Genomic DNA, 19,717 nt, shown 5'->3' with positions numbered 1-19,717 from the left:
GCTGAAAACCCTCAACTCTCTGATTTCTACCACATTTCTCTCATCTCTCCCTCTCTCTCAACCCTCTCAATTCTCATTCTCTCTCGTTCGCACAATGGAAAGGAAAATAGGAGCAGACCTCCGCCGCCGTGTTTCCAGGTCCTGACAACCACCAGGCAGATGATCTTTTTAAGCACAGCTAAAGAAGAAGTAAGGGGAACACTTTTTTATTCTTTTAATCAATTATTGTTTGTGTGTACTTTTTTTTTTGGTTAATAAAAATGCATTAAAAATAAAATCAAGTCAACAGAGTGCAAATTAAGGTTACTTTGTTTTTTGTGTGTACTTTATTTTGCTGTATTATATTAAGTTTCATAATATTAAGTTTTGTTAATTGGCCATGTGATTAAACAGATTAGTTAGTTACCAATTTAATGGGTTAAACATAGGATTAAGAATAAATTAATTTAGGTATCATTGATATAGTTTCGACCTGTAATCAATGTAATTAATTAGGTGTAATTAATAATTTAAATAAGTGTAATCAATGTAGTTAATCATTTAAATAGGTGAAAAAATAATAATTTAGATAAGTATAATTAATCGTAGCTAATAATTTAAATACGTGTAATTAATGTAGTTTTTTAGCATGTTAGTCTTTGTTGATGGTGAGATGTATTAAACTAATGTTGTGCTATATTAGGGAGAACATGTCGAGCAACAATTCCTTGGTGATTCATCTTTATTGGGGAGGAAAAATTGTGTATGTTGGAGGATCAATGTCATATGATCCGCCTGTGCCGAAAAAAGTTATGTTCCTCAGAGAAAGAGCAGGTTTTGATGAACTGGTGGACAGAGCGTACAACATTACGAATCTAGACCGGAATAAGTATAAGATTAGTTTGATATTTCGGACTTGCCTGCATTATGGCGTGTTTGGTGCAATGCCTTTGATGGATGATAATGGAGTCGACGGAATGTACTTTTTGAAAGCTAACAGTGGACATGCCACCGAGATCTACATGGAGGTGGAGGAGCTCTTAAGCTCGGGACGACATGATACTCAAACTTTGCAAATTGCAAATCCTCGTACTGATGGAGGCACTAGTGTATGTGGAAAGGAACCAATGAATACAGGCGGGACAGCTAGCTTATTTAAAAGTCAGTCGACCCAGTTGGATTCTGGAGATGCCCAACCGACTCGGAGAGGATGCAGACGGCGGCACCAAGTTGAGACGGATCGTCCAAGCGGCAGTCGGCAGGCAGAACGCATGTCAATAGTTGAGCCTCGCGATTTGGAGACTACTGCAGCTACAGTGTTCGAGCCCACGACAAATACTGACGTTGAATTTGTAGATGTGGACGTGGATTCCGAACCGGAACCAGATGCCGATGATGACCACAACTATGATGCATCTGAGCAGAGAAGTAAGTCAGGCGAAGGTGGTATCAGCCTCATACACGTTGAGCCTAGTGCACCATGTACCATTGATGTAACGCCACAATTGCGGTATGAAGCCGGTGTTGATGCTACATTACGATTTGATCCTCTGGATGTGAGAGGAGGTGTTGAGAAGCTCAAATTTTGGAACGAGCACGCGAAGGAGCTACAATTGGGGCACCTATTTCATACCAAAGAACATGTAAAGCGGGCAGTGAAGTTGTGGTCTATAAAGAAAAATAGAGAGTATAAAGTCCGAGAGAGCACGCCAACAACATGGTATGTCCGATGCAAGGCTCGCAACTCCACACCTTCGTGTAACTGGCAGTTGAGAGCAACCTTACGTAGTTCCCATAAGCTGTGGATGATTGTTACTCTTGCAGATGAACATACATGTGTCCGTCCGTGCAACGGCAGTGACCACCGACACTTGAGCGAGGATATAATTGCCGAGTACATTATCCCCCACGTCATCAATGATCCATTTTTCAAAGTTAAGAAAATCCAAACAATGGTGAAAAAGGAGCTCCACTGCAATGTGTCGTACAAGAAAGCTTGGTCTGCTCGGCGCAGGGCTATGAATATTATAAACGGTGATTGACCAGCATCCGTACCGTAGCCGCCAGCCAACGTACGTGCAGGAGTTCCAATGATTCAACACAAGCATGTCAAAGGACAGGGGCTAAGACAGAAAACTCATTCTCAGGAGGTTTGGGGGGTCTTTACTTCTTAGCAGCGGGGCACCCTGTGTGATTTTCTATCCCACATCGGAAATGGGGGGGTTGGGTTAGTGTATATAAGTCCCCTGGACGTCTTCAAAAGTTGTCGGCTTTTGAAGATTGTTCAGGGTTTATAAACATAAAAGTCTGAGTTTCCTCAGCTTTGGTAAAAAAGACGGGGGCTAAGAGATTTTTGTTACTCGACAACACCTTGTGATAAAGGCAAAAGAAGCGTGTGCATCCTTAAATTGCCATTTCCTGGACATTTTTTACACTAATAAAAAAGTATAATAATTAGATGAATAATTTAAATTAGATAATTTACGTAATTTAAGGTTATCCAAAAAAATTAAAAGAAAAACTCGCACTCTATCAAAACTAAGAGATTTTACTGCAAAAAACTAACGAACTATGGGAGAGCCCCTCATTTTTTTTAAAAAAAAAAATTGCATTTTATGGGCTCTTAATTTATATTACGTAAAATCTATTTCAACACCGCAGACATTAAAAATAAAAAAAATTTCAAATTCTTCAGAGACATGGCGAGCTCTCATTCTTTTTTTAAAAAAAAACTATTGTTGAAAAAAATCATTTGGATCATCGTGTTTCATAAGCACGACAGACATATAATAGGATCTTGCCTTTTTGTTTTTCACCCATATTCTAAGAAATTAGCAGCCCCTTGTGGAATTAGCCGCTCTTTTACTTTGTTTATTTCTTAGAATGTCAAAAATTTGGATGCCAATAGTTGCAATCACTTTCTCCTGTGGAATTAGCCGCTCTTTTTTTTTTTTGGGCAAGCAATTTATTTCATATGAATTTTGATTAACAGCTTAGAAACTACTGTAGTTAATAGAAGAAAATTTATCATCTCCAGACCCTTTGTTTGTTATGTGAATTATAGGTGCTTGTTACCTAATTTTAATGTCTTAAATTTTGCAGCTGAGATTTCGAGACCTTTTATCTGTAGGATTTCGACGGCATTGATCAGCAACAACATACAATCAACAAGACAAGCGAGTGGCCATATCCACACTCTTAAACACCAGTATGACATTGAAATCCTTAACATTTAATACATTTCCTTCTGTCCTGCAATTCCGAACAATTGGTTTCAAACAATTACAAGCAATTTGCCTGGCAAATACTGCAGAGTTCCTGTCTCTGCATGGAATAAGCTACCAGGAAGAGCAGTAAGCAAGTAACGACGTGCCATTGCCACCACTTTTATGTCAAATTAGACCATTTGGTGGATTACTGGTATTTCCTCAAGATCACTTGCAAATCTTTTGCAATCTCCATCACAAAGAGGGTCGAGATGGCTTCGCTTGGAAAAGTTGATCCGTTCTGGGAATCCCGTGACAAACAACAGATCATGGTACAAATCGCACGGAACTCTAAAGCGCTATAAAGCATCTGGATCACATCACTTAGAAGCACTTGATGATCATCACATCAAGCACGAGCTTAGAACAGACAATTATTGTTTGCTGCACACTAGTTAGCGTCCCTGAAACCCCATGTGCCTGTTTTTTGCCATAGAAGGTAGCCATCTCTCCCCCCTAACCTTTTTCAAACCTGTCACTCGCTCTTCCTCTCTTTTAGCAGCTGCCTTAGCTGCTGCTTCTCTAGCTTCCAATTTTGCCAATGCTTTCTGGCCTGCATCTCTTGCTGCAGCTAAAATATCCATCCCATCAACAGCAACAGACTGGAGTTGCCGTTTAAACTGCAAACAAGCCCAAAGGATATAAGGCCAGTAAGTTCTGAAAAAGCATACACTTATACACACCTTTTTTTGGGTTTTTTGGTCGGGGAGGGGGGTGTTTCTAAGCATACCTTCTTTGACTTCTCGTCAATCTCTTCTCCAGGAAGTATTCTTGGTTTCTTATTTGGTGGTTGAACTTCATCTGAAAAATGGTAAATGTTGCTTTTATATCCCTAGGCAATGCAGAAGAGAACGCATAAGAAGTAGACACCAAAAAATGGTTCAACAATCGTCCAAGTTCAGATCCCGCAAAGTACAAGATTTAGAAGGTGCACTTCTGCTGAAAATGCTTCCCCTCACAACAAATTCCTTGATTAAGTTGCATCTCAACCATCCACAATGGATGAAACCAAATGCAAATTGGACCTGTTTCCTACTGGCGATTCTATATGTCCAGATGTTTGCTGCATAGATGTTTCAGCAACCAAAAGATTTGCTCCATCAAGGTATCTTAGAGATATCCATGGAAATTTTCATTCCAGGATGAATTTATTTCTCTGGTACCAAGTAATTGACCTAACTGCCTGAAGCAACTTCCACGAACAAACAATCTTATAAGAAATGCAAGATTAGCACATCAACTGATCAGTCTAACCATTACTTACAAATATAAGTGGCACAGAAAACGTAAACGCAAAACCATTACGGAGCACCAAACAAGTGGCTGGGGTTGCGGCAGTAGCAATTTCACTTGGACAGAGAAAGTAAATCAAATTGCAATTTGTTGTTCTGAAAGAATTCTGAAAATCAAGATGTTTGATAAAGTTCACTCACCAATGTGATCAAACACAATTCCACTGGGAGCATGCTTAAATAGCTGAATTCCACCACCACTATTTGCTGCATCCTCATCCGGAAAAAGATCTGTGCTACTCACTACTTCTATGGTCTTCTCCATAATATCGTGCAAAATTTTCTGGGCCTGTCATGTAATGAAATTTGATTAGAGAAATAAAAAAATATGGCAGCAACAAAAAAGAAAAGGTCAATTTCAATATCACGAACAATAATGGTCATATGCAGCTCAAGCTACTGTGGTAAAGATATCATTGCTCATTTTTTCTCCAACATCAAGAACACATCTCAAATTTCAAAAAAAGTATGGAGTAAATGATTCTAGCCTGTAGGACAAAATTAAAGGGGAGATCTTGCCTACTAGTTATAGTGGGAGAATGGGAGGATACCACAGTTGCGACCAGTACCTGTGAATGGTAAGTTGGGAGAAAAGAGAAAAAGAAGGGGATTTAGGGGGAGAAGAACAAACAACTACCAGAGAAAAAATCAATTCTTATTCATCAATCTGTCTGCCTAGAATAACATAGAAACACAAGTATTCGCAAGCTATAAACAGTACAAAAGCTCCTATTTCCAATTCCAAAGAGGAAAGCACACTAATTATTAAACTTTAATATAACAATGACTCGAATTAGTTAACAAAAATAATAAGGAACTAAATTTATTCAGTGACGTATTTGCCAGATACTAGCTGCGAACAAGTAGAAGGCCAAAAAAATCCTTAAGACCCAAAATTTTAGAAAGTACTATATCTCAGAATATATAATTATGATAAACAAAGACACTCAATTGACACTCAATTGATGTAATCTTGAACTTAAACAAAGACACTCAATTGATGTATTCTTGCTCAGCTTATCTTCACATGATGATTAATTTAAGGTTGAGGAAATCATAAAAATCTTAAATTTCAGATTTACTTGAGCTCTTGGTTGACTGCATAAATAAACTTTTCAATTGCTACTGAAAGGCAGAAAAGAAAGAAGAAGTGGATTTAGTCAAAATCCATTTCCATATACAGTATCTACTCAGAGAAAAGCCACGACAAGAGAGCATTATTCACTCATTAAAGGTAATACTCATAAGTTCAACTTTCTTTGCCATTCTATATAGATGAACAACCTTTCGGTCCAAAATTTATAATATAATTGAGCTAAACCTTAATCTTGACAAATAAGTTCCATGCTTCTACTTTTAAAGTTATAAATTTTCCATCCTAGGGCATAGCCAAATGTTTAAGCTACTCCTAATCCCCTCATTTGGTCAGCAAACATGAAAACTAGAAATGCATACAAGATGGAGAAAGAAAAAATTGGATTAACGAGGCAATACCGGTGAATAGAAGGGGATTTTTAACATGGCATCCTTTCTGAAAAATGAAAAATGATGGATACATCCCTTCTGGAAAATGATAAATGATGGATAGGACATAGATTTGCGAATGCAATATGACTGAAACCGGGCTTGCACAATCACATCTACCAAACAAAAATTTTCATCAAAACATCAGGAATGGAAGTGATCTTTTATATCTAAAATCCTAATTCTGAAATGAAGACGTCTAACAGTCAATTGTCTCTAGTATAGACGGTTGACAATATTATGCTTTGATTACTTAGTGTAACCATTAGGCATGTATTAAGTAATAATGTTGGAAAAATGACGGGAAAGAAGTATCCGAATAAAGAACTAAAAGAACCAAACTTTAAGCATGCAAGTTACGTCAGGAGATTTTTTTTAGATGTAAGCAAGCAAAGGTATCCTCTTTTTGCATTTAGCCGTTTTAAAAGGACCCAAGAGTTCAAGGACAATTTCGTTTGGGAGTGAAGGATTTGGATAGAAAAGAAGGGAAAAGAAGAGAAAGTTCACTTTTCCTTTATTTGTTAGTTTTTAGGAGAAAAGAAAAGAAGGGAAATGGAAGGATTTGAGAGGATGAATAGTAGGCAAAATTTTTCCTCCCAAATTGGAGAGAAATGGAGAGAAAGTTGAAAGAAACTTGTGAAAACTTTTTAAAATACCTATTTTGTCCTTAAAAATGTCTTGAACAAATATTTAATGAATTTCATATCCAAAATCATTTCACTAATTTTCAAAACTCCCAAACAACGTGACAATCCCTTCTCTTCTCTTCTCTTCTCTCGTAACTTAAAGTTTTCCCTTCTTCTCTTTTCTATCCTAAACCCCCAAACTTAGCCAAAGTTTTGTGCTTTTCACAAAATGCATAAGCAGCAGCAATCAATGTCTCACATATGTTTGAAGTTTCCAGTAGAAACCTCAAAATCAAAGCTAAAAACTACGTAAAACCAACGTTTCAATGCTCAAGTCCTCAACGGGCACAGAAAACTCAAGCTGAAACTAACAAACACCAGTAGCAGAAAGTTTCCTTGGCATAGTGAAACATAAGTTGGACATTCAACTTCACTTTTCCCTGAATTAGAAATTAAAAAAGCAGTAATACCCTACCACATTAAGCAATCACACAATAAAACCAACCAAAAGTATCTGAATTTTGATAAATTTCAGAAGTAAAACTAACTGGTAAAGAGAAGAACAACCAGACAAAGTATAAAAGCATAAAAACTTGAAGAGAATAGTAAGTACTACCTTGAGTTGATAATGTTTGAGGTTGTGGGATTTAGGGTTGTCAACTTCTTGATGATGAGGAGTAGAGGAACTGAGTGGAGCAGGAGCAGTGGCAGGAGCAAAAGCAGTGGCGGCAGCAACAGAAACCGAATGAATGGCGGCCTTCCACTCGGCATCTCCATCTTCCTCTCCGCTACTACTGCTGCTGCTCATCCCTGCTGTTGTATGGCTGTAGCCTTACTTCTTCTTCTTCTTCTGCCCCAATAAAAAGTTCCAATTGCTGGGCCAAATGCGGATGGGTCATGGGAAAAAGTTTAGAGGGGCACTTGTAAATTATATTAACTTCGAGGGAGCTAAAGGTTTTCCTTTTTTTGCTTTATGTTTTTAAGGGGACCAAAGCGCGGCGGGAAAGAGCATCAAAAATAGAGGCGTTCCTTTGTAGTAGTCCTACTCCTATACCCTACACGCCCACACACTCACAAAATCCATCGGAGAAAATGGCGTTGTCGTATCCACAGCCAGGCTCCGTCACCATCTGCGAAATCAATAGAGACCTCAGTTCTGTTCTGTAACATCTCCGCCCCCCTTCCCCCCAACGCAAAAAAAAAAAAAAAAAAAAATCCCCTTTTCTTTTACAAACTCGCTACTGACTCTCTCATTTTATTGATGATATCCCCATTTTGCTTTAATTGTATAAATTGGAGTGATGATTTGTTGATTCTAAAATGTATAAATTACTGCAGTTACTGCCGACAACCTGTCCGATGATCGGGCCGAAGAAACCTATGCCAAAATTCTTGTTAGACCCTCCTCCTCCTCCATTTTATTTATATACACAAAAGTTTTCTGCTTGCTTCATTTCAAAACCAAGTAAGAGTTTTTTCTGATGAGTAGAATACTCCGTGTATATATTGCAGGGGACTGTTTTCAGTCCGGTTCCATTTCAATACGAGACTCTATTGACGGTGGAGGAGCAGGAAGTTGCTGCTGCTGCCCAAACTAAAGGTGGATTGCTGTCGGCTGCACTGCAGGCCGTCTCCACTGCTTCTCTCCGACCCCTTTTCCTCCTTACTCCTCCTGTGAGTTTTTTTTTATGAGCTTTGGACTGCTACCAACTTCCGTTCTAAGATATCAAGATTTGGCCCTTGTATATCTCCTTAGGTTTTTCTTCCATTTTGAGGAACTTCCGAAAGGGTTTATTTCTTCCTTGCTGTCTATCATTCCTGTTGACTTGTTCCGGGGAGCTCAACAAAAGCTCAAAAGAGCTCCCAGATTTTAGAATTAGCCTTCCGACACTAGGATCACCCATGTAATAATATTACACCTGTGCTATCTTTATAGTGCGGTAGGAGAGGATTGGGGTTGCAGCATGTGTGTTGGGAGAGGGAATAGGGGAGAAGGGGGCAAGGCAAGCAAAATGAGTGGTATATCAGCTACCTCTCCAACAATCTGAAAAGCAGATGATTCGTATCTTTTCCCATTCTTTGATTCATTTTAGAACCGGTTTAACTATACCTACTTCTCAGATCCACTGCACTTTACATAATGACAATAATCAGAACGCCTTTTTGGTTAGCTTTCAATTCTATTCGCTTCCATGGTAACACGTCTTATTCTTAACCACTTTTATTTCCTTGTCATTCTTTGTTGGTGTTATCATGAAACTTAGAAGCATTGGTTCAAGCTTTCAGTTTTAGGCTGCTCTGGATTGGAATATAAATTATCTCAAGTTTCCACTTTTCTTTTTTGTTTTAATATCAGAAACTAAAAAATGTTACGTTTTAGATTTTCACTAGAGTAGAAGAGAAGTTGGAAAGATTCCTCATTTTTTTCTCACATTTTCTTTTAGGTAAAATTGTTGCAAGATGTTGATCTCTATGGCCTGAGCTGGCACCAACACAAAAATATTTTGGCTTTTGTTTCTGGCCCAAATCATGTGACAATTCGCGATTATGAGGATTCAGGTTGCTGGCATATTATCTTACTTTATTTTGTATTCCATTTATCATCTTTAGATTTCTATCCCATATCAGATAGTTTTAGGTTCTGAGTTCAGTTGAAGCCTTGTAATTTATTTTTATTTCTTAAACATGTATTTCCCTGTCTCTATCAGATGGTAAGGATCCTTGTGTTCTGATAAATGAATCCCAAAAACAAGTTAAAAGTCTTGAGTGGCGGCCTAATGGTGGGAGGATGCTTTCTGTGGCATGCAAGTAAGCATCTTGCTTTATGCCAATCTCCGCACTTTGAACAGCTCTTTATTATCATGCAAATGCTACTTAAGTTTCACTGAAAGCTTTAGCTTGGACAAAGTTTTGATTCTTGGGTGATCAGGGGTGGGATTTGCATTTGGGCTGCTTCATATCCTGGTAATCCAGCTTTGGTTAGAGGTGGAGTTACTTCAAGCACCCTTTCGAGAGGCTCTGGGACTAGATGGACTCTGGTGGATTTCCTTCAAAGTCATGATGGTGAACAAATAAGTTCCCTGTCATGGAGTCCTGATGGAAGATATCCGAAAAATTTTCTATTTCCTTTGTTGTGGCTTTTGTCAATTGAGCATCAGTTTTTCACTCTATGATAACATATTGCTGAATTCGCAGCACCTGAATGAACTTTTTTATTTCTTTACTTCGATGGCTTCCTTTCGCTTTTTAACATTTTCATCATGTCATCAACAACTTGTTAAGTTCTTCTAGGTAGTAAATACCATTTCTCTGGTACATGGAAACATCTAACTCTTCACATTGCATGAAAATGGAGCTCTTTGTTAATCACATCTTTGATAAGCCCTCATTTCAGAATCTTCCCATGTGTACCAGGAAACTGGTACAGATAAAGGCATTTAGCATCTGCTGAACCTTTTTGACTATATCATAAAGACTACACTAAGGAAAGTGGTGTTTTCTCTTTTTCTTTGTTGTCTTTATCAGGCTGTTTACAATCGAAATTTTATCAGTGTAGACCCTATACCAGCGTCACCTGTGTAACAGCATATGCTTGGTGAATAAACTCTCAATCGCTTACCATTTCAACCTTGTCCTTTCAGTAGGATGCAACCAATTTAGAATATCTTCTTTGGTGTTTTCTGTTGAGGACGTGAACCTTGTTTCATGAATCTTTAGACAATTCCTTTGAGAAGATGAACTGAGAATTTCATATTTCATCACGAATCTTGCTTTACCTCCCCACAAGTAACTGGAGTACTGCTCTCAATCTTACTCACAAATTATATCGTCTTTATAACCCTCTCTCTCTCTCTCTCTCTCTCTCTGGTTATTTCTAAAATACTCAACAGTATAAATGCCTTGAGAACAAATGCCACTAATCCTACATAAGAAGGAGATTAAGGAAGTGACATTACAATTGGGGTTCAATAGACTTTTTAAGAATTTAATTAATCTCTCATTTGGCACCTGATACATTGGACTTGTTAAGATGAACTAAAATGCAACTATATTTTTCTAGAAGTATTTGGTTAGTTGAGTTTTGAATTTTCTTGACTTTCATTTACATATTTGGCATCAGCTTCATTTGAGAATTCATCATTCACCATTTGGGATGTTGCTCAAGGTATAGTAATTTTGCCTCTCCTTGCTTAATGTCATAATTTTGTTTCTGAAGTCCACAAATGGTATTAGCTGGTGTTCTTTTCCATTTTGGGTTGAAAAACAAAGTCAATATTGGATTTAATCTGCATGGCATTTTTGTCCTATTACCAAATTCTTCAAGGTTTACTCCATTAAATACATGTCATGCCTCTTTGATACTAGGGTGTTTGGTAAAATTGAAATTTGAAGTCTGAAATTTAAGTACTGAAGTCATAATCTGCGGAATTCATAAAGTTTTATTTGTTTGATAACCAGCTGAATTTCAGCACTGAATTGAATGTTGTATTCCATGTATATTATATATTTGATAACAATATTATGTTTTATCTTAAATTAAATTGTTGTTTTAAAAATAATCTTATAGTACTAATAAATTGTAATCCATATAAAGAATGTGTGTGTGTGTTATAGATGGAGAGTATGTTTTTATGTGTAAAAATGTGTCTGAGAAAGAAAAATATGTATTTTGTGTTTCATGCAAGAGATTTAGTTTGAAAATGTGTATTAGAGAAGAAAATGTTGTTTGTGTGTCTGTGAGTGACAGGGGGGGGGGGGCGATGTGCATATGTATGTTTACAAGTGTGTGCGTGACGGGGACAAAAATATTATGTGTGTATGTCTGCAATTGTATGGGTGTGTGAAATAATAATTTGGAGTATTTGTACACGAGTATAATTCAGCAAATTAAGTGAGAGAACTTTCACTTAGGATTTTGTATACAAACTAGGTGGATCCTACTGTATTTAGAAGTCAGGGATCAAACAACCTTAATACAAAAAGAACTTAATTTATTTAAATTTTAAGTACTTAATGGGGTTACCAAACACCCACTTAGCTATTGCCATGTTGCAATCAAGAAATCTGTTTAGGTTATATTAGGCAGAGCTCTTTAAGATCGCCAGGTAAGCACATGGAATTGGAGAAACTTTTCTTTTGCATTTGTGCATATTTATCTACTGGTGACATGCAGAAATAAGGCCTAGAAAACTTGTCTAATCAGAATATAAGAAATGTTGCTAATTGCTTCAATTATAGAACGTTCAAATAAAGGGATCTCAGGGGATGTGGTGGTGCATAATTTCTCCTTTTCTTTATACTGGATGGCTTTGAAGTAGGGGTGTGCAAAGTCGAAAAATTTCGATTTACCGACCGATTTCGAATTGAATTCGGAATTTCGAATTCGGAATTTCGGTAATTCGAAAATGAAATTCGGTAATTTCGATTTCGAATTGGTCGAAATCGGGTCGAATTCGAAAATATAATTTTTGAAATCGGAATTACCGAATTCGAAATCGGAACTATGATTTCGATTTCGAATAATAATAGTTATATATAATATAATATAATATTTTTTAACAATACATAAATAATATATATTATATAACAACAATTAACAAAAACAAACGTACAAAAGAAAAAAAAAAGAAAAGAAAGAAGGGAAACACCACATTCACATTCACACGCACAAATACACGCAGAGACCCAGGAATCCTAACCAAAAACATTCTCTTAAATTCCAGAGTTAGATCTAGCGAATTTATGTGAATGTAAGCAGTGACAAATAGTAGTATGAGCAGCACTGGACTGGGGGGCATTTCGCACTACCACCACCGATTATGAATCCCACTGCTGCTGACCCAGCATCTCCGTCTCCTCCTCCGCCGCAGCCTCCGCGTTCCTCCTTCAGTTGTGACCGCCACCTTCAGGAACAATTTACTGGTTTCTGCCCCTCCTGCCTCTGCGAGCGCCTCACCACTCTCGACCAATCCTTCCTCCTCTTCTCGCCGCCCCTCCGCCTCCTCCTCCTCCGCTGCCGCCGCCCTTAAATCCGTCTACTCCTCCTCTTCCTCCAAGCCCTCCACCTCCTTTCTGCATTTCAAACTCTGCTAGGATGTTTGTATAGGCTATAATTGTTATGTTATCAGCTTCATCCTTTATCCTTTCCTCTTGAATTTGAATAAGAGAAACAGCCGACTTGTGGAATCCAAGGGGACTGCACCTGGGGAAGTCATTAAATTGGAACAGGTTTCTTCCGTTTTTGAACAAGGAAAAAAAAAGGAGCAGGTTTGAATTCGGTGAATTCGGAATTCACCGAATTCCGAATTCAATTCGGCATCAAATTCGAAATCGGAATTTCCCATTTCGAAATCGAATTCGGTCGGGAAAATTTATGTCAAAATTTCGAAAAATTCCGATTTCAAACTTCCGATTTACCGAATTCGATTTCGATGCACAGCCCTACTTTGAAGAATGAAGTATGACTATTTTCTATTTAAGAAAATAGGGAAGGAACTTTTTGGTGCTTGTCAGAGTAATCCTTATAGGAAATGGTATGGTCAAAATGGTTTACCAAAACAAAGATCATAAGCAGTTTAGTTTAAAATAATCATGTATAAGTATTTGAAGTTACCCTAAATGCTATCATGACTAAAATAGAAGGTACATGGGATGGTTTACCCTGTGGTGCTGAGGCAGGGATGAAGCTCCTGTTTAATCTCCCCCAACTTTCCCAGATGTCTATCATCTGGGCTTTTACTTCTCAAACAGATTCTGTTTCTATTAAACATTGATGTGGTGATTTTTCAAGGTGATATGTCAGGTTAATATACTTGCTGTTTCATGGTTGGGTTTGATACTCATTGTGAATGGCTTACCTATTTGGTTCGTGTGTCTTTTACTTGTGTTCTTGTGTCCCACTGTTTGTCTGTTGGGCACTATGGAGAAAGGAGCTTTCAATGGAGACCATATCTGCAGAACAGTTTAAGTTTCAATTGCCAGACACCTATAGTTTTGGATAAATGTCCACTACTCAGCTGACAGTTTTTTTTTCCCCTTTGATAGGGCTCATTATTGTGTGATAAGAAACTACTTGTTTTCTTTGGATTGTTCTCTCCTGGTGCTTCATAATGAAGCTATTGCTTTCTCAAAAAGAAAAAAGAAAAAAGGAAAAAATCCTGCTACTCTGTTTTCTGTTATGTCTCTTAGTTGATTTTGTATAATATTTTTGTTTAGTGTTAAAAATATATAATTTGAAAGATAAATTGCCCGACCTGTTAGGTAAAGGATGGAACATATGGAGCCAGTACTAGCTACTGTGTCGTACTTGTAACTTAATACCTGGAGATTTATGAAACTCAAGTACTATGATTGAACTGATCTAACAATTAAAGATGCAATTCTGCTGTGCAAAAAAAGAATTCAACATGAAACAGAAAGTGTGGGATGACTGTATGTATTATACCCTGGCAAAATTTAGACATTGCAGAATGGAATAGTTGTTGTGTCTCCAGAAATTCTGTAAAATGTAGGAAACCTGAATTTGTTTGTCAATGAATGGCTACCAAGTGCTATTGGTTGTAGAGTAACCAAAAATGTTGTTGATCGCTTTGGAAGGTAAGAGCAACTGTTGCCTTAGTTGGGATGGTTTTACAAGTAATGCACACATTGCCCCAAATAAGCATGCTGTCAAGGTTCCAGTGTAGAGTTGGATAGACGTCCTAATAAAGGCAGTCCACAACACAATCTGGACAGCTGTGTTCTAATTTGGGAAGTGTTATTGCTTTCCAGCTGAATGTTTGAATGCCTGCCTTCGCATGGTTGCATGTTGTATTTGCTGATGGAGTTTTGTCTGTTTATCTGGCTTGTAGGGCTGGGCAGACCTATTCGACGTGGCTTGGGGGGCATGTCACTGATTAAGTGGTCTCCTTCTGGAGATTACTTTATCGCTGCAAAATTGTACTGTCACTTACCACTCTTACAAAATATTTTCTCATGTCATAATCTTTATAAACACATCCTAACCCTTGAAACAAAAAGCAGATGAAATAAAAAGTTGAAATCTTGCTGGAGATATGTTCTCACCCTAATAGAGCAATTGCCACTTCTTGCAGTGATGGAACATTTCATATCTGGGAGACTAACACTTGGACATCAGAACCATGGTCCTCAACGAATGGTTTTGTAACGGTTAGACAATCATGCTTCTAAGTACTTATGTCAACTTTGCCTTCTGCTACATCCTACTTCAGTGAACTCCTTTTTTTTTTTCTTTTTTTTTGGGGTTGGGGGGTGGGTTAAGAATATTTACTATCGTGGTTTACTATTTTGACATCTTTACTGTTTGCCAAGCTCTCTTTCTTCCATTCCTTTTTGCCCATCTAATTCTTTTATTACTATTAGATTATTTCCTTGTTACATTACCATCAGAAGAAAATAAAAGCAGTTCCACTTTCTCACTTTCTTATCATATGTTACTTTGACTGTATCTTAATCAAAATGTCATTGTGATCTCCAGGATTTGCACTCATGTATTTTCTTAAAGCTTATTATACTTTTTGCCTTTTGAATTTCAATTTTTAAGTGTTCCCGTCTCTAATGATTCTAGTTCTGAACTTACTGGGGTTAAAGAGTGGATATAAATATGTGGTCACCAGAGGCGCAGATAAAATGTTTCAATTGATGTACGACATTTATTGGAAATTGATTATTTTGTGGTGCCCGATCTATGATGGATTGGGGTTATTGCTGTTACTTTTTGTCAACTGATATATGTGATTATATATGGAGTTTGTGTTGCTGATCTTCTTATATTTTATTCATCATCATTCACTGGATTCTTTGTTTTCATTTTGAGGCCATCATTTGGACATGTAATCTTCAAACTATTCTGCTTAGTAGTTATATTTTGATTGCCAGGGAGCAACATGGGATCCTGATGGACAAATGATACTCATCGCTTTCTCTGAGTCTACAACATTAGGGTCTCTTCACTTTGCATCAAAGCCTCCATCCCTTGGTATGTGATATTCACCTAGTTCCTGGGTCTGCATAGTTGTAATTGTTAGTTTGCTTTCTAATTTCATAGGTGTTTTGATGTTGTTTTGTATACAGTAATGTAGGAAAAAAGCATTTGTCTCAAGGTTCATTTTCTGCTCTTTATTTAATGGTTGGAAGCATAATAGTTATTGTTCAAGAAAAGGAGGACACAGCAGTTGGGAGATGTCAATGACTTAAATTCATGGTGATCTCACAAGATGCATTATGATGCTGATTTTTTTAAGCTTTAACTGACATGTCAAGATGAGTGCATTACCCCTTTTAGGGCAGGGTGGTCATATTTTGCTTATTTCCTTAGCTTCTTAACAGGCTTGTAACGTCTCCTTTTGCTTCATAAGATACCTCTTTGCTGCAGTGTTACTCACCTCATAATCGTCTTGTTCTATGGTACTTTATGCATGAGGGATTTTCTGTCTCTGTTTTGCTGCTGAAAAGTTGTTTTTTGGGAACTTCCATAGGCAGTGTCTGAACTTATGGGCACCCTAATATCTGTTTGCAGACTTTAACTTTCAACAGTATTGTTTTCCAGATGCACACCTTGTACCTGTAGAGTTGCAAGAGATTCAGTCCTTGACCAGAAGGTTCAGATGATAATGCCTTACTTCATGAAATCTTATAATTGTTGAATAATGCTTATCTATTTCTGATCTTGTTAATGGATGTTGATTTCCTTTATTTGAGATGATTTATGCTTGTAATTCCTTTCATCACTGGGATATGGATTGGCTCTCTTTGACCATTCTTTGTACATTTCTCTTTGCTGATCTATTCCAAGTTATATCTGGTTAATACTTGGATTGTTCTCTGTAACTATGGATAATTTTGACAAGAGAGTATGGTTTGAGGAGTCTGGAGTATTTTTTAAGGAATTCCATTGAAAAGTAGATATGAAATTGTGAACTGGTGAATGGTTAATGGTTAATGGATTTGATTTCAATGTAATATACCCATCATGATCTTACTTGGGACGGAAGGAACACAGTCCAATAAAGTTTACTGTTACAGGAATAAGGCATAGGGACACTTTTATTTGAGTAGCTGACTGATCCAAAAAACGAATTCTCTGTATTAATATCTTTAATATGCTGAAAGATTCTTAAGATGCATTCATGTCCTATGGAGGTAATAAGTTGCATCATGGAATTCCATTTTATTTCCTAGGTTACATTAGTGGTGCTATTTCCCCTGCCCGGTAACTGGGACTACCAATATTTGTCTACATCTTGAAAGAGGGATAGTTGATCAAACTCATTGCAGTTTGGCATGTTGAGGTGACTGGTTAATCAGTTAATGAAAGACATTTCTTGAATCCTGTGAACCTGGTGAAACTTTCTTCTGTGTTTCTCCATTTTGCTTAGATATTCTGGATCATATGTCAGCCTTATGCCACCAGGACGAGTCAAGGTCAGTGGTTTGATACTATTGCAGTAACTTCATTTGGTCATAGGCTGCCCTGGGGTAGTGCCGTGGAAGATGCTTCCCTCCAGGTCAGCTGATATGGCTTGTGATTTCATCCTTTAGATGATAGTGCTGGGTGAGCTCCTCAAATCAACACGTGAGACCACCCTTTATATGTGGCACTCTCAAATTTAGCGGGAGGCTTGTCCAATTTTGAAGGCTATGGCCTGGGAGTATTAGTTGGAACTGAATGCAATTTAGCTCATCTGACATCTTTAGGCACGTCACCTTCCACGCCCAAGTGGCCTGAGATGCAAGTATGACATAGGCAGGCATTATTTAGGTTATGTAGGTTCAAGTCAAGGTCTGCAACTTGCTAATCATATGAACAGAGATCATGGATCCACTCTTAATCTCTTCAGAGCCCTGCTGCTGCCATCAAGGCCTCTTAACTGCTTTGTCTTCTCCCTCAATTGCCTCTCACCATCCTCTCTCTCTCTCTCCTATAGCACATTGATTATTGAACTCCTAAGAAATGTAATGATACTTGTTTTTCTTTTTGTGTAAAATTTCATGCATGGGGGCATTTGTTGTTAGAATCGGTCCTTAATTTCCTTATCTTCTGTGCAGTAAAGGAATTGAGAAGATAGCATGGGATGGTTCAGGAGAGCGATTGGCTTTGTCATTCAAAGATGGGGATGATCTGTACAAGGGTCTTGTGGCAATATATGATGTTAGGAGAACCCCCCTGATTTCGGCATCACTAATGTAGGTCGAATATTGTGTTCTCTTATCTTAGCTTCTTAGACCCTTTTCAGTGTTTTCTTATGCTATTTTGTTTGTGGATACCAATCATTTCTGATTCTTGTTCATGTGTTTGGTTACATAAATCCAGTGGATTTATTAGAGGCCCTGGCGTTAATCCCAAGCCAATTGCACTGTCATTTCATGACAAGTTCAAACAAGGGCCCTTGCTATCTGTGGTAAGTCCTATGGCACCGTTCATTTGCTACTGAACTGTGCCTGCCTTCTGGCCCTTTTTTTTCGCATTTTGATATGATTGCAAAGTTCATGGATTCAGGTGGCAAAATGTACAAGAACTCTGAATGCGCATCATATAACATGGACATCCCCTGTGTATTGAATTCTCTTAAAGCACAACTCTTTACGCTTTAAGGACTAACTTAAGTTCTTGTCTCAGACTTGGAGCAGTGGAATGTGCTGCACCTACCCACTCATATTCCGCACGCACGTTTTACCTTAAACCAAGGTATTTTTTGTTTTTTTTTTTTCTCTTTACCTGGAAAAATCTGCTGTATCCGTACCATATGGTTCCATTTTCTTGAAATAGTAGTACCTTAAGTCTGTACTCGTCAACAATAGGTCTGGGCTACTCTGGTCGCCGCAGTCGAAGTACCTATCATCGTGTCATTAGACAGCTGCAGTTGTCATAAAGTTGCTGGTGAAGCATTGAGTTCATCTTCGTAGTCTCTCTTGGAGGCCAAAAAATGAAGTAGGCCGTATATGATGTTGCTTTCAGCCAAGGAAAACACTACTATCATCAATTTTTATCACTAGTAGGAACAAAGTGAATAGAGATGTTTAAAGTGATGGAAGCTAAAGTGGGCGGGGAGGTTATGTAAATGATTTGCTGTCAACCTCATCTCTCTTTTGAAACCTTATTTGTGCATCTTCAAGTTAATTATGCTTCAAGTGATTGTCAATGTTCTCGAGTCTGTAGATTTTTCTGTTCATTTTTTAGTCATTTTATTGTCATTAGCTATGAACATGAAGCTGTAGTATTTATACATTTTGAAAATGCACCTGGAAAAGTGGAGGAGCAGTGGTTTTTGGAAGAACTGATAGCTATTGCAATTTTATTCAGTTCATTTTTCGCTACAAAACCAATGCAGTTTTTGGTGGAAACTGAAAGGGTAGCATTTCTTCTGGGAAGAGAGATGGGGCTGGCCAGTGGCCAGGTATCAAGGAGAGAATTTTGGACAAAGTTTGGTCAGTTAAGAATGTAAAGAAGAATGGGAAATCAATCGACTTCCCTATAATTGAAATCCAAATTAAAGCATGAACATCTGTTCTACTTCTTGGCTGGCTGAATCTGTAAAGGCTTTGCAACAAGGTATCGAAATTAAGGCTTCTTGTGCTTGTCATCAGAGCGATACTGTCAGAGCTGAGATAGATTAGGCTCAATTCTGGCATGAATCTGGAGCTGGAATATGAAGCTCAGATGTTCATTTTCGGAAAGTCCATCTATATATACACCTGGTTAAAAGCAGGGATGAATTATTAAACCTCGTGGAGTACATGTTTTGCAGTAATACAATACAACGGACTAGTTACTCGAAGGAAAGAATCCTATAGGCAAACTCTCTGCATGGGGTTGTTTTAGTTTGTTTTCAAGGCAAATGTCATTTATGATAAAATCAAGAAGAATGCTTTAGACTGAAATCATCTTATTACTTATTAATGCCTGAGCTGAGAGGATTATCTGTCCCTCCTGCTATTGATTGGCTTCCATGCAAAAGAATGCAATGAGATTAGGATTTAGGCCAAGGAAAGGAGCAGTTGTCAGTTCAAA

General features: G+C 37.8%; 3 protein-coding genes and 1 long non-coding RNA gene across 7 annotated transcripts; 3 read left to right on the top strand and 1 right to left on the bottom strand.

Annotated features, from left to right (window-relative positions):
* The first annotated feature begins 26 nt into the window (after positions 1-26).
* LOC113695897 (uncharacterized) lies at positions 27-2,395 on the top strand. The gene is made up of 2 exons (XM_027215090.2): positions 27-189; positions 683-2,395. The coding sequence occupies exon 2, from the start codon at positions 690-692 to the stop codon at positions 2,019-2,021; it is 1,332 nt and encodes a 443-aa protein (XP_027070891.1). The 5' UTR covers positions 27-189; positions 683-689; the 3' UTR covers positions 2,022-2,395.
* Positions 2,396-3,052: 657 nt separating this feature from the next.
* LOC140008946 (uncharacterized) lies at positions 3,053-4,441 on the top strand. The gene is made up of 3 exons (XR_011816298.1): positions 3,053-3,187; positions 3,293-3,895; positions 4,082-4,441. It is a non-coding gene; the product is annotated as an uncharacterized lncRNA (long non-coding RNA).
* On the bottom strand, positions 3,169-4,753 carry LOC113695898 (uncharacterized). The gene is made up of 3 exons (XM_027215092.2): positions 4,679-4,753; positions 3,976-4,077; positions 3,169-3,865 (listed from the first exon to the last, which is right to left on the bottom strand). The coding sequence occupies exons 1-3, from the start codon at positions 4,748-4,750 to the stop codon at positions 3,641-3,643; spliced, it is 399 nt and encodes a 132-aa protein (XP_027070893.2). The 5' UTR covers positions 4,751-4,753; the 3' UTR covers positions 3,169-3,640.
* A 2,541-nt stretch (positions 4,754-7,294) lies between these two features.
* LOC113695896 (aladin-like) lies at positions 7,295-18,983 on the top strand. Of its 4 annotated transcripts, none has more exons than XM_072054031.1 (16): positions 7,298-7,505; positions 7,672-7,840; positions 8,026-8,081; positions 8,200-8,361; positions 9,132-9,246; positions 9,396-9,495; positions 9,617-9,794; positions 10,798-10,852; positions 14,538-14,625; positions 14,781-14,856; positions 15,586-15,685; positions 16,226-16,307; positions 17,755-17,892; positions 18,020-18,107; positions 18,326-18,394; positions 18,508-18,983. In XM_072054031.1, the coding sequence occupies exons 1-15, from the start codon at positions 7,437-7,439 to the stop codon at positions 18,386-18,388; spliced, it is 1,539 nt and encodes a 512-aa protein (XP_071910132.1). In that variant the 5' UTR covers positions 7,298-7,436; the 3' UTR covers positions 18,389-18,394; positions 18,508-18,983. The 4 variants fall into 4 exon arrangements, with proteins under 4 accessions (XP_071910134.1, XP_071910132.1, XP_027070890.1 ...); XM_027215089.2 differs by having other exon boundaries at positions 7,299-7,505; positions 9,617-9,790; positions 10,794-10,852; positions 16,256-16,307; XM_072054032.1 differs by having other exon boundaries at positions 7,300-7,505; positions 16,256-16,307.
* Positions 18,984-19,717: the final 734 nt, after the last annotated feature.

Source organism: Coffea arabica, chromosome 6c, assembly GCF_036785885.1.
Source record: "Coffea arabica cultivar ET-39 chromosome 6c, Coffea Arabica ET-39 HiFi, whole genome shotgun sequence".
Lineage (NCBI taxonomy): Eukaryota > Viridiplantae > Streptophyta > Magnoliopsida > Gentianales > Rubiaceae > Coffea > Coffea arabica.
Note: the sequence above shows the minus strand (reverse complement) of the source record. Positions and strands in the feature narration are given on the sequence as shown.